This window comes from Pongo abelii, chromosome 1 (genome assembly GCF_028885655.2).
Source record: "Pongo abelii isolate AG06213 chromosome 1, NHGRI_mPonAbe1-v2.0_pri, whole genome shotgun sequence".
Lineage (NCBI taxonomy): Eukaryota > Metazoa > Chordata > Mammalia > Primates > Hominidae > Pongo > Pongo abelii.
This window is the reverse complement of record NC_071985.2, coordinates 200,449,012-200,463,762: the sequence shown is the minus strand read 5'-3', so window position 1 is coordinate 200,463,762 and position 14,751 is coordinate 200,449,012. Positions and strand designations below refer to the sequence as shown.

Sequence of the window (14,751 nt, the reverse complement as noted above, 5' to 3'; positions counted from 1 at the left end):
TCACTATCTTGACTCATGCATTATCATTCTCTGGCTTTCTTTTTCAGTATAGGTTTATCACATCTAAATCTATTCCTCGAATGTATTTATAATTTATTATATTTGTTTTTTAGCTTTATAAAAAGGTATTTTGATGCATGTAATCTGTTTGGGCTTTTTCTCCCTTCATATCACAGTCTAAGAACCACCCACCCTGCTACATGTCTCTAGAGTCCATTCATTTCATTGCTGTGTAGCGCTCTTTTGGTGAGTATGCTGCAGTTTATTTGTCCATTCTCCTCTCAAGGCATTTGGACTGTCTTTGGGCTTTTGCTACTGTGAATACTGCCACTGTGAATTCTTGTTCACCTCTCTCTGATGAGTAAGCAAGGAGTGGAATGGCTGGGTATAGTGCATGTGAATGTTTGGCTTCATGAGACAATGCCAAACAATTTTCTGAAGTGTTGTACTGACAATCCCACCAGCAATGTGTAAGAGACTCGGTGGCTCTGCATTTTCTCCAGCACGGAGTATTGCCAGACTGAAAACATTTTCCCAGTGGAATGGATGTAAAATGGATCTCATTGTGTCTTGATTTGCATTTCCCTCATCACTAGCAAAGCTGGACATCTCTTTGTATATTTACTGGCCAAACATGTTTCCCAGAACTTCTTCCAGGGACTTTGTAAGTTGGCGTTCCCCTTCATGTCTGAATTTCTCCACCGAGTGGTCTATACCCACTGCCCCTGCTCACTCAGCTCCCTTAGCCCTTCCAACCTCTCCAGTCAGGTACCTGTTCCACGATGCCATGGAAGATGCTCTTGAAAGACACTTCCACGCTGCTAGCTCTTCCATGTGGCTCTTCTGTCCCAGCAGCTGGTCCTCCTCTGTTTTCATGCTCACCTCTCCTGGCTTCTGTGGCAACATCCTGGGTCTTGGCTACTCTTCTGCTGTTCTCTCCTTGTCTCCTTGGCCCTTCTCCTGCTCACCCTTTAAGTGTTGACTGTCTCGGGCCTCAGTCCTTGATCTTCTCTGTCTATATGCGCTTCCTAGGTAAATGCTTCCAGACTGAGGTTTTTAGTATCTTCCATACTACCATCACTCCCAAATTTCTATCTCTATCCTGGATCACACCCCTGAGCTCCAGACTTGCACATCCAACTACCTGCTTGACATTCCTACTGGGATTTCACAGACATCTCAAATTTAACTTGTTCAGAACTGAACTCTTGATTTCCAACCCCAAACTTCTCTTGGTAAATAGCACTGCCACTAGCCAACTGCTGAAGCTAAAAAAGTTGGCATTATTCTTGATTCTTGCTTTCCCTCTCCTTCCACATGCAGTCCACCTGCAATTCTTGAGTGTAGTTCCAAAATACATTTTGGTTTCAGTGAATTCTTTCTGTCGCCACCCTAATGCAAGCCACCATTGCCTCCTGCTTGAGCTACTGCAGTAACCATTAACTGGTTTTCCACCCCATACTACTACCTGCTTACCACCCATTTTCCACGCTGCAGACAGAATGATCTTTTAAAATCCCAAAGATTATGCCCCTCCTCTGCTTAACACCATCTGTGGCTTCCCATTGCTCTCAGAATAAAACCTAGACTCCTTACCACAACCAGCAAGGCTCCTGCCATCTTCCCAGGCACCTCTGCCCTCACTCCTGTCTCTGTTTTCAGCTCCACTTACCTGCTCCAGCCCCATCCCTCTCCTTTCTGTTTTTGTAACACCTAAGTTGTTTCTGCTCTCAGGGCCTTTGCATTCGCTCACCCAGAATGCTCTTCCACTCACCCCTGAGACAGCTGCTGTATTCTCTTTCTTATGTCTCAGCTCAGATGTCACCTCGTCAGGGAGGCCTTTCCTGACTGCCCTCTCTAAAGTAGGCTGACCTCCCCTAGTCAGATAATTTTGATACCCTGCTTATTTTCTTAACAACCCATCATAATCTGTTAGTTATCTTGTTTTTGTTTACTTGCGTATAGTCTGTCTTCTCCATTAGCAGGTAGGCTCTATGAGGGCAGCCACATTGTCCAGTTAGTTTCCTCTGAGTTCCCAGCACCAGACACAGTGCCTGGCATATAGTAGGTGCTCACTAAATATCTGTTGAATGAATTGTGAATGGATGAATCAATCATTCAATAAACTGTGAGACCCTTGAGGGTCTCACATCTGTTCATATCTGTTTCCCTAGTACAGAACTTGGCATACAGTAGGTTCAGTATATGTTGGAATTAAATAGATCTTTTTCTTTTCTTGAGATGGAGTCTCACTCTGTCACCCAGGCTGGAGTGCAGTGCTGCAGTCTTGGCTCACTGCAACCTCTGCCTCCCGGGTTCAAGTGATTCTGCTGCCTCAGCTTCCCGAGTAGCTGGGATTACAGGCGCCCGCCACTATGCCTGGCTAATTTCTGTATTTTTAGTAGAGATGGCATTTCACCATGTTGGTCAGGTTGGTCTTGAACTCCTGACCTCAAGTGATCCGCCCACCTCAGCCTCCCAAAGTGCTTTGATTACAGGCATGAGCCACTGTACCTGGCCATTGTTTCTTTCATTTCTATGTCTTTGACAAGGATAAAGCATTGTGTTTTTGTTTATTGTTTTATTTCTTTTGATGTCAATGTCTTTTTATATCCTCTGTTCACTTAATTTGGGAGGTCTTGAAGTTTTTTCCTGCACATAGAAATGAGCTTGCATATGCATGTGTGCATGTATTTAATATGATGTTTGATACAAATATTTTTTCACTCTATTTGTTTATTATTTTAGTTTTGTAATTCTTTGTTATTTCATAGAAGTTTTGACACACTATTGTGTTTTAACTAAGTTTGCTGTAATTAATAGGAAGGAAATCTGTTACTTTCTTTTGTGCTCTGCTGTTATAGATTATCTTTATTATATATATATATAGTCTTATAGAAATAGAATGTTTATTAGAAAAAATTTAACACAAATAGTAAAATAAAATGATTCACTAATCCCACCATTCAGAGATGACTATTGTTAAATGTACTTTGGTTTCTACTTTTTTAGGGTTTAATGACTATTTTATTTTGTTTTATTTTATTTAAGACAGGGTCACACTCTGTCACCCTGGCCAGAGTGCAGTGGCACAGTCATGCTCACTGTAGCCTCCACCTCCGAGGCTCAAGCCATCCTTCCCACTCCAGCTTCTGAATAGCTGGGACTACAGGCACATGCCACTATGCCTGGCTAATTTTTGTATTTTTTGTAGGGATGGGGTTTTGCCATGTTGCCCAGGCTGGTCTTGAGCGCCTTGTTTTGTTCAAGCAATCCTCCCACCTTGAGATTACAGACATGAGCCACCACGCCTGACCTGATAATTTTTTTTAAAAGGTTGTCTAGTCTTGCTAAGAATAAGCAAGACTTTTTGTTTACTAATGTCATGATTTAACCAATTTTAGCTGCTCTGATATTAAAAGGTGTTTTCGTTAATATACTTCTAAAATATTGGAAATAATCAGAGCTGGGTGGGGGTAGAGAACTAAGCCCAAAAGCTCTAATTTACAATGCTGTAACATTTTGAAAGACCAATCTTGTTTTTGGTTTCTACTTTTTAAAAAAGTGTCATAGTGCACTTTGTTTTTCACTTTAAAATTTTATATATTGTGAGCATATGGTTTTCTTTAAATACTGATGTGTTAGGTGGACTTTTAAATATAGAAACATTTTAAATGTTCATTGAGTGCTCTAAAATGGTACATATTTAGTGTGTGTATTAGTTTGTCCTCACACTGCCAAAAAGGAATACCCAAGAGTGGGTAATTTAAAAAGGAAAGAGGTTTAATTGACACAGTTCTGCATGGCTAGGGAGGCCTCAGGAAACCTACAATCATGGCAGAAGGGGAAGCAGGCACATCTTACATGGCTGCAGGAAGGAGAGGTTTTAAAGGGGAACTTCCAAACACTTTTAAAACCATCAGCTCTGGTGAGAACTCCCTCACTATCATAAGAATAGCATGGGCGAAACTGCCCCCCATGATCCAATCACCTCCCAACAGGCCCCTCCCTCAATATCTGGGGATTACAATTCAAGATGAGATTTGGGTGGGGACACAAAGCCAAACCATATCAGTGTGTAAAGATGCAATTCAACAAATGCGTATCAGCACTTCACAAATGCAAGATACGATTTGGTATAGGGTAGAATCAAGAGGAGGCAAGTATCATGGGAGTTTTATAAGAATCTTGGCAGGCAAAATTCAGGACAGTTACCCCAGTCCATGAAGAGAAATTCTCCTTTTATTGCCAAGATGGGGCTTTCTTACTTGCTGTTCCATTTTATTCTAGTTTGTTATGCTTTCAAAAGTGTGAATCTGTCTGGAATGTATTGCAATAGCACTTAGCAAGTGTGTCCCTAGACTAAGAAGACAGAAGACTCAAATAAATAAAATTATAAATGAAAGAGGAGACATTACAGGATACCACAGAAATTCAAAGGATCATAAGAGACCACTACTAGCATGAATAATTATACACCAAGAAATTGGATAACCTAGGCAAAATGGATAAATTCCTAGACACATATTACCTACAAAGTCTCAATCATGAAGAAACAGAAAATCTGAATAGACCAATAGTGAGTTAGGAGATTGAATCAGTAATCAAAAACCTCCCAACAAAGAAAAGCCCAGGACCTCATGGCTTTACTGGTGAATTCTACCAAACATGTAAAAAAGAATTAATACCAATCCTTCTCAAACTCTTCCACAAAACTGAAGCAGAGGGAACACTTCCAAACTCATTTTACAAAACCACAATTACCTTAACACCAGAGCCAAATACACCATAAGAAAAGAAAATTACAGGCCATGTTCACATAGATGCAAAAATCCTCAACAAAATACTAGCAATCCAAATTAAATAGCACATTAAAAGGATCATACACCATGATCAAGTGGAATTTATCCCTGGGATGCAAAGGTATTTTAACATGTCCGAATTTATAAATGTGATATACTATAATATTACCACAATGAAGGATAAAAATCATATGATCATCTCAGTAGATGGAGAACAAGCATTTGACAAAATTCAGCATCCTTTTATGATAAAAACTTTCAACAAATTAGGTATGGAAAGAATGTACCTCAACATGATAAAGACCATATATGACAAGCTCACAGCTAATGTTATACTCAACAAGGATCCTAAGGTCAGGAGCAAGACTTAAGATGCTCAGTCTCACCACTTCTATTTAGTGTGGTACTAGAAGTCCTAGCCAGAGCAATTAGAGAAGAGGAAGAAATAAAAGTCATCCAAATGGGAAAGGGAGATGTAAAATTGTCTCTGTTTGCAGATGACATTATCTTATATATAGAAAACTCTAAGGCTGGGCGTGGTGGCTTATGCCTGTAATCCTAGCACTTTGGGAGGCCAAGGCTGGTGGATCACTTAAGGTCAGGAGTTCAAGACCACCCTGGCCAATGTGGTGAAACCCTGTCTCTACTAGAAATACAAAATTATCCAGGCGTAAAGGTGTGTGCCTGTAATCCTAGCTACTCAGGAGGCTGAGGCATGAGAATTGCTTGAACCTGGGAGGCGAAGGTTGCAGTGAGCCGAGATCATACCACTGCACTCTAGCCTGGGCAACAGAGTGAGACTCCATCTCACACACACACAAAAAGGCCGGCGCAGTGGCTCATGCCTGTAACCCCAGCACTTTGGGAGGCCGAGGCAGGCAGATCACTTGAGGTCAGGAGTTTGAGACCAGCCTGGACAATATGGTGAAACTCTGTCTCTACTAAAAATGCAAAAATTAGCCTGGCACGGTGATGGGTGCTTGTAATCCCAGCTACTCAGGAGGCTGAGGCACAAGAATCATTTGAGCCCGGGAGGTGGAGGCTGCAGTGAACTGAGATGGCACCACTGCACCTCCAGCCTGGCGACAGAGCCAGACTCCATCTCAAAACAAAACAAACAAACAAAAAAACTCTAAAGACTTCACCAAAAAACTATTAGACTTAATAAGTTCAGAAAAGTTAGAAGATACAAAATTAACATACAATGTTTCTATATGCTAACTATCTGAAAAAGAAATCAAGAAAACTATCCCATTTACAATTGCATCAAAAAATTACTTAGGAAATTTAAGGAGGTAAGAGATCTGTACGCTGAAAACTAGAAAACATTGATGAAGGAAATAAAAAAGGACATAAATAAATGGAAAGATATCGCTGGAAGCATCACATTATCTGATTTCAAAATACATACTAGAAAGCTATAAAGTAAGCAAAACAGCATGGTACTGGCATAAAAATGAACATATAGACCAGTGGAATAGAATAGAGAGCCCAGAAATAAATCCATGTATTTACGGTCAATTGATCTTCAACAAATGTGCCAAGGACACACAATGGGAAAGGACAGTCTCTTCCATAAATGGTGTTAGGAAAACTAGATATCCACATATAGAAGAATAAAATTGGACGCTATCTCACACCATATACAAATGGATTAAAGACTTTTAGATTGACTTTTTTTTTTTTTTTTGAGACAGAGTCTCACTCTGTTGCCCAGGCTGGAGTGCAGTGGTGTGATCTTGGCTCACTGCAGCCTCTGCCTCCTGGGTTCAAGTGATTCTGCTGCCTCAGCCTCCCGAGTAGCTGGGATTATAGACATGTGCCACCATGCCCAGCTACTTTTTGTATTTTTAGTAGAGATGGGGTTTCACCATGTTGGCCAAGCTGGTCTTGAACACCTGAACTCAAGTGATTCACCCACCTTGACCTCCCAAAGTGCTGGGATTACAGGCGTGAACCACTGTGGCCCAGATTGACTTCTTTCACTTAGTAATATGCACTTGTTTCCTTCATGTCCTTTCATGGCTTGATAGTTCATTTCTTTTTAGCATTGAATAATATTCCATTATCTGGGTATACAGCAGTTTATCCATTCACCTACTGAAGGACATCTTGGTTGCATCCAAGTTTTGGCAATTATGAATAAAGCTATTATAAACATCTATGTGTAAGTTTTTGTGTGACAAGCATTTTTAACTCCTTTGGGTAAATACTAAGGAGTACAATTGCTGGATCATATGGTAAGAATATGTTTAGTTTTGTAGAAAATTGCCAAACAGTATTTCAAAGTGGCTGTACCATTTTGCATTCCCACCAGCAATGAATGGGAGTTCTTGTTGCTCCACATCCACACCAGCATTTGGTGTTACCAGTGTTCTGAATTTTGGCCATTTGAGTAAGTGTGCAGTGGTATTTGTTGTTTTAATTTATATTTCCCTGATCACATATGTTTGTTTGCCATCTGTATATATTCTTTGGCGAAGTATCTGTTAAAGTCCTTTGACCATTATAAACAGAGTTTTAGTTGTTTGTTTTCTCATTTTTGAGTTTTAAGAGTTTTTCATATATTTTGGATAACAGTCCTTTATCAGATGTGTCTTTTGCAACTATTTTCTCCCAGTCTGTGGCTTGTCTTCTCTTAACATTTTCTTTTCTTTTCTTTCTTTTTTTTATTTTTTAAGATAGAGTCTTGCTCTGTCACCCAGGCTGGATGGAGTGCAGTGATGAGATCTTGGCTCACTGCTACCTTCGCCTCCCAGGCTCAAGCGATTCTCCTGCCGCAGCCTCCTGAGTGGCTGGGATTACAGGTGTGCACCACCAAGCCTGGCTAATTTTTGTATTTTTAGTAGAGATGGGGTTTCACCATGTTGTCCAGGCTGGTCTCGAACTCCTGGCCTCAAGTGATCTGCCTGCCTTGACCTCCCAAAGTGCTGGGATTACAGGTGTGAGCCACCATGCCTGGTGAATATTGTCTTTTGCAGTGCAGAAATTTTTAATTTTAATAAAGTCCAGTTTATCAATTATTTCTTTTATGGATTGTGCCTTTGGTGTTGTGTGTTCTTTTCTTTTTTTTTTTTTTTCTGTAGTGCTTATTACCTTCTAACATACTATATAATTTACTTGTTTGCCTTCCCCCTGCTAGACTGTAAAACCCATGAGGACAAGGACCTTTGTGTATTTTGTTTATTAGTGTGTCCCAAGCATACAAAACAGTGATTATCCAAATATGTATTAAATGGCAACCTAATTTTGAAACTGGATTTTTGTTTTGGAGTGTATGCTGAATCATGGTAGCATTGACTTTCAGTTTTGATATCTGTGTGGGTTCTTAGGGCCTAGTCAAGATGGAGAATCCAATAGGATGCCCTTACATAGAGCTGAGAACCCAAAAGAAGTACATCCTTAGTGTAAGAGTCAACTAGAGTAAAAAGCCCATTCTACAGAGAACAGCAGCAAGAAAACTTCACTGTTTTGATCTTGGTAGTGATTGGAAGAGAGCAAAAAATTGAGATTTTGTAACCACAAGCCAGCCTTCTTTTGGGCTTGTGGCCCAAATTCACATTAACTATGGTCTGAAAAACCTTAAGCCTCAAAATAATTTCATCTGGCAGAAGCAAACAAATTCTCCCTGGAGGAGGAATCTTCAGTTTAGGCTTCTCACTGATAAGGTTTCAAAGTACGTGAGCTCACAGTCAAAAATCACAACATACAAAGAAACAAGTCATCATGAGGAAGAACCACAAAAGCAATAGGTAGCAGATCAGACCTGCATTTACTTCATATATTGGAATTATCAGGTGCTAACATTCTTTTACAATGTTTGAAGATATAAGAAATTGAAAATATGACCAAAGAATAAGTGAACATAAAAATATGTTGTGGCAGATTTTAAAAATGATTAAATAGAACTAGAAATGAAAAATATGAAAATTGAAATTATGGCCAGGGTAGGCAGCATATTAGAGACAACAGAAGAGAGAATGAGAGAATGGGAAGATAGAGTTGAAGAAAGTATCCAAATGTAGCACAGAGACAAAAAGATATAAAATAGGAAAGGCTAAGGAAATGGTGCATAGAGTCAGAAGGCGTAATGTCCAATCATAGTTTCAGGAAGAGACTGTATCAGGATACAAATGTCACACTAGTAATTTGAACAGGGAAATTTTAACATAAAGAGTGGTTAACTCTAAAGGTGGTTCATTACAATTACTAAAAGAGGTAAAATCAGCTACCACCCCTGGTCCTGAGGGAGAGTGAACAAGGCAGGAACTTAGAAACACAGAGGAGGAGGGCTCCTCCCTCCAAGGCTGATATTGAAACCTTTGAGGAGAGGCTGCAGTGTCACAGAAACAGCAGTCTACCAGTGGCAAACTTGTCAGAGGGTGACTACTGCAATAATCCATGCAGCACAGAAGCAGCCTGCTGCTGAGTGGGGGAGAATCTTGCTGGAAGGTGCAGGCCAGGGCTGAACTGTGAAGGCCACTAAGGCGAATGCTACCATGTACTTGCTGGGTAACCTTAGGCAAGTTACTTAATCTCTCTGAGTCTTACTTCTCTAGCTTCTCCACTTGGAAAATGAGGGGGCTGAACTTTAATTACTAATGTTGCTTGTTGTTTTGAAGTGAGGCCATTCCAGTGTATCTTCACAAAGTTAGAGTTGGTTCCTTATTGGTCTGTCTTCATTGTGGGGTTTTGCTTTGATTTTTCTGTAGTTTTGATCAAGAATAGACGGTACAGCTATTGAATGCCATGTTGAAATGTTAAAATGTAAATGTATAGAGTAACCACTATAAGAATAGAAATTAGATAATATAACTTCTAACACAGAGGGTAATTAAAATAGTTTAGTTTTGATCCCAGCATAAGAAATAGACCAGCTGAGGCAAACTGGGGGGAATATTGAAACACATATATAATTGATAAGAGATTAGTAGACAAAATATATTAAGAATTTTTTTTTTTTTTTTCCTGAGACGGAGTCTTTTTCTGTCGCCCAGGCTGGAGTGCAGTGGCTCAGCTCACTGCAACCTCCTCCTCCCAGGTCCAAGCAATTCTCCCACCTCAGCCTCCCAAGTAGCTGGGATTACAGGCACACGCCACCATGCCTGGCTAATTTTTGTATTTTTTTTAGTAGAGCTGGGGTTTCACCATGTTGGCCAGGCTGGTCTCAAACTCCTGACCTTGTGATCCACCCGCCTCGGCCTCCCAAAGTGCTGGGATTACAGGCGTGAACCACAGCGCCCGGCCTGAAGAATTCTTAAGTAAGAAATAGAGACAAACAAGAATCTCAAGAAAATAAGGAAAAAAGCAACCCAATAGAAATACAGGCAAGAGACTTTACCGGGCAATTCATAGAAGATGAAATGAAAAGATGCTCAGTGGTAATCAAGGAAATGCAAATAAAAGTGAAAATGAGATACCATTTCATAATAACTAGATTAGAAAAACATTAAAAGCATGATAATGCCAACTGTTGGTGAGGATATGGCATAGTTGGGTCCTTAGGCATTGTTAGATGGGAGTGGTGTATCCCTACTTTGGGAAACAAGTAGGCATTATTCAGATAAATTTACACATATGTATGCCCTACATTACAGCAAGTTCCTAGGCCTATATTGTAAAGAAACTCTTGGCATGTGTGTTCAAGGAGATATATCAGAACGTATATATCTTTATAATATAAAACATTGGAAATGACCTTAATGTTTATTGGCAGGGTAGCAGATACATAAATTATGGTATATTCTGTACAGTGAATTCTATACAGTGTATTCTGTACAGTGAATTCTATACAGTGTGAACTTGTAGAGGTTACATCCTCTATAATTTATATAAATTTCAGAAGTGTGCAAAACTAAACAATACATTGTTTAGGGTTAGGTACACTCATGGAAAACTAAGAAAATGATGAACGTGAAAGTGAGGATGGTGGTTACCTCTAAAGAGGTTAGGAAAGAGGGGATGTCATTGGAGTGGGCACATAGGGAGTTTCAAAGATATTGGAAATTTTATCTTTCTTCAGCTGGGTGGTAAGTACACAGATATTCATTTTATTGTCATTCGTTATATCTTAGACATGATACAAATATTCTTTTGTATAAATTATTTAACAAAAACTGAGTTTGTCCTTTGCTTTATTATTATTGTTTGATAGGCTCACATTTATTCTTTTATCACATTATTTCTAATGTTTAGAAAAACATCCTGGGGATTTTAATTAGTAATAGTTTATTTAATCTAGTTATTAAATTAGGGAGAATTCTCTTTTTTGCTTTACTAAGTTTTTCTAGCTAGGACAGTGTAAACTTCATATCTTTTATTTCTTCCATGAAGGTTTTATTTATTTATTTATTTTGAGACGGCGTCTCGCTCTGTTGCCCAGGCTGCAGTGCAGTGGTGCAATATCGGCTCACTGCAACCTCCACCTCCCAGGCTCAAGCGATTCTCTTGGGAGGCCTCAGCCTCCCAAATAGCTGGGACTACAGGCGCCCGCCACCATGCCTGGCTAATTTTTTGTATTTTTAGTAGAGATGGGGTTTCACTGTGTTAGCCAGGATGGTCTTGACCTCCTGACCTCGTGATCTGCCTACCTCTGCCTCCCAAAGTGTTAGGATTACAGACATGAGCCACTGCGCCCAGCTGGTTTTATTATTTTTTTATTATTTTATTTGAATAAGTATTACTGTGGCCCAAGTACATCCAAGAATGTAATAGCTTAATGCTTTCACTACTATTGTGAGTGAAAACTTTTCCCTGTGTTTTTCAGCTGAGATGCTGGCTTGCATTCTAAAATTCATTGATTTCCTCTAGTAACCACACCCACCCCCTTAAGATTTTCCAGGTGGGCAAATACATTATCTGCAGTGTAATATTTTATTTCTTCATCTTCTATGTATTATGCTTTTTTGTTTCTTTTTTTCTGATAGCTATTGCTAGCATTTCTCATGATGTATAAAATAGGAATGATGACAGAAAGCTTCAGACTTGGAATCAGAAGACATGGGTTTGAGACCTGGCTCTGCCATAGACCAGCTGAGTAACCTCAGGCAAAGCAAGCTACTTAATCTCTCTGAGCCTTATTTCTCTAGTTTCTCCATTTGGAAAATGACAGGGCTGAACTTTAGTGTATCTCAATGAAGTCAGAGTTGGATCCTTATTTAAAATAGTCTCTCTTCATTGTGGGGTTTTGTTTTGTCTGTAGTTTTAATAAAGAATAGATGCTACAGGCTACTTCATGGTATGTTGACATGTATTGGGAAAATTAAACTTGAACTGTAGATCTATATTTTCCATGTTATGAAGCCAGTGATTGACTTCTCTCCTGTTGTCTGCACCTTTCATTTTAGAGATAATATGACTGTGAATTTGGTTAGCTAAGATTTCATGTCAGGTTTTTGTCTATATATTCACAAATGAGATTTTGGCCATAGGGTTTTTCTTTCTTTTTATCTCATTTTTGTCTTTTAAAATATTTTTGTACGAATTATTGATTTATTCTTTTCTTTCTTCTTTTTTTTTCTTTTTTCTTTTTTCTTTTTTTTTTTTTTTTGAGACAGAGTCCTGCTCTGTCACCCAGGCTGGAGTGCAGTGGTGTGATCTCAGCTCACTGAAACCTCCGTCTGGGTTCAAATGATTCACCTGTCTCAGCCTCCCGAGTAGCTGAGATTACAGGTGCCTGTCACCATGCCCGGCTAATTTTTTTGTATTTTTAGTAGAGACAGGGCTTTAGCATGTTGGCCAGACTGGATGATTTTTTTTTTCTTTCCTTTTCTTTTTTTTTTGAGATGGAGTCCCGCTCTGTCGCCCAGGCTGGAGTGCAGTGGTGTGACCTCGGCTCACTGCAAGCTCCACCTCCCCAGTTCATGCCATTCTCCTGTCTCAGCCTCCCAGGTAGCTGGGACTACAGGCGCCCACCACCATGCCCGGCTAATTTTTTGTATTTAGTAGAGACGGGGTTTCACCGTGTTAGCCAGGATGGTCTCGATTTCCTGACCTCATGATCCACCTGCCTCAGCCTCCCAAAGTGCTGAGATTACAGGCGTGAGCCACCGTGATCCGCCTTTTTTTTTTGAGATGGAGTTTTGCTCTTGTTGCCCAGGCTGGAGTGCAATGGCTGGATCTTGGCTCACTGCCTCAGCCTCCTGAGTAGCTGGGATTACATGCCTAGCTAATTTTTGTATTTATAGCAGTGACAGGGTTTTGCCATGTTGGCCAGGCTGGTCTCGAACTCCTGATCTCAAGTGATGCACCCGCATCCGCCTCCTAAAGTGCTGGGATTACAGGCGTGAGCCACCGCGCCCGGCCTATTGATTAATTCTTTAAAAGCTGAAGAATTATTTAGGGATTCCATCAAGGCCATGCACCTTTTTCAATGTTTGACCTTGTTTTTTCTGTGGCTCTGTCAGACATATGTGCCTTTGAAGAAGGCAGCTAGGTGCAGCCAGGAGACTCCTTGTCTGGGACTGCCCAGAGTTCTACTAACTCCCCCTAGAGCCTGGGGCAGGTCACCTTCCCTCTCAGTTTTCTCATCTGTAAAATGGGAATGCAATCATGCCACCTGCCTCCCAGATAAGGTATGAAGTGGTGGTGGTATGCTTTGTAAATGAGGAACCCCCTGCCCTCTCTCACAGAGGGGCCTAGTGGCTGGCAGACTGGGCATCTTGGATTTTTGCAGATGCTTGTCCATTTCCACTCAATTATCAGACTTGTAAAAATAGCTGAGATTTACAAGCTTGTTGCCACAGCTTTTAGAATATTTATTTCACAGATTCCTTTAAAAAAAAAAAAAAAAGGCTGGGTGCAGTGGCTCACACCTGCAATCTCAGTACTTTGGAAGGCCGAGGTGGCGGATCACCTGAAGTCAGGAGTTTGAGACCAGCCTGGCCAACATGGCAAAATCCTGTATCTACTAAAAATACAAAAATTAGCCAGGTGTGGTGGCCGGCACCTGTAATCTCAGCTACTCGGGAGGCTGAGACAGGAGAATTGCTTGAACCCAGGAGGCAGAGGTTGCAGTGGGCTGAGATCACACCACTACACTCCAGCCTGGATGACAGAGTGAGACTCTGTCTCAAAAAACAGTTAAATAGATACATAAATAGTAAAAGCGTAGCTTTGCATTATGTCATGTAGTTTTAAAATCTTTTTTTCACCTATTTTTTTTAAAATTTACACCACTAATAACAAGTGAGGGAATGCTAACTTCTTATAATCCAAGGGTGCCTTTTCTCTTTACCATGGAAGAATCTTTAAAATTTATTTTCTCAAAGATCCTTGTAGATTCATTTATAGAGCATCCCCTCCACTCATCTTTAAACATTAGCTTAATGTTTTTCAATGAGTGGGGCTAAGGGAAATAATTCAGACCACTTGAGGTTAATTTTATTCATCAACAAAAAGTTTATAAACAAGAATGTTCAATTATATGAACAAGGATATACAGTATTCCTTTGTCTCCCCTTCTTAGAATGAGAGCTTCAGGACCACAGGAATTTTATTTTGTGTGTGTGTTTACTGCTGCATCTCCAGCTCCTAGATCACAGCCTGGCAATTAGGTGCTCAATAAGTACTTGTTGAATGAATGAATTCCTGAAGATTGGATAGCTATCATTCTTAACTTACATAATGTACATATTTTTCTTTATTAATGGGACTAATAGCTTATTAACTTTTTATCAAATATATGAGCATTATTTCTGCTTATGGAAACTGCGACTTTTCTTTCTCAATTTTGCTCATTCCTGCTCTGGCTAAGGTATTGAAATGTCTTTCCTTTTTTCTCTGCTGGTCTTCTCTGTTGCTTCTATCTATGCCCTTTGGATGGCTTCTATTCATATCCTTTTTCTCCCCTTTGTCATTCTTTCTCTTTCTCATCACTCATATATTCCCCATTCTTTAATTCATTTATTTAAAAAATATGATTTGAATAAGCACCTAATGGATGCCAGCC

General features: G+C 40.0%; 1 protein-coding gene across 17 annotated transcripts in view; it reads left to right on the top strand.

Annotated features, from left to right (window-relative positions):
* Positions 1–14,751, top strand: part of AZIN2 (antizyme inhibitor 2) — a 90,267-nt gene that overhangs the window by 20,603 nt on the left and 54,913 nt on the right. For 2 of the 17 annotated variants that reach the window (XM_063713538.1, XM_063713535.1), the window contains exon 10: positions 177–2,962. The exons of 13 other annotated variants lie outside the window; for them this stretch is intronic. In XM_063713538.1, the coding sequence (XP_063569608.1) occupies positions 177–236 (60 nt within the window). In that variant the 3' untranslated portion in view covers positions 237–2,962. Of the gene's footprint in view, positions 1–176; positions 2,963–7,119; positions 7,826–14,751 lie in introns of those variants that run through there. 2 more of the 17 variants (XM_054538229.2, XM_063713537.1) reach the window with 2 other exon arrangements.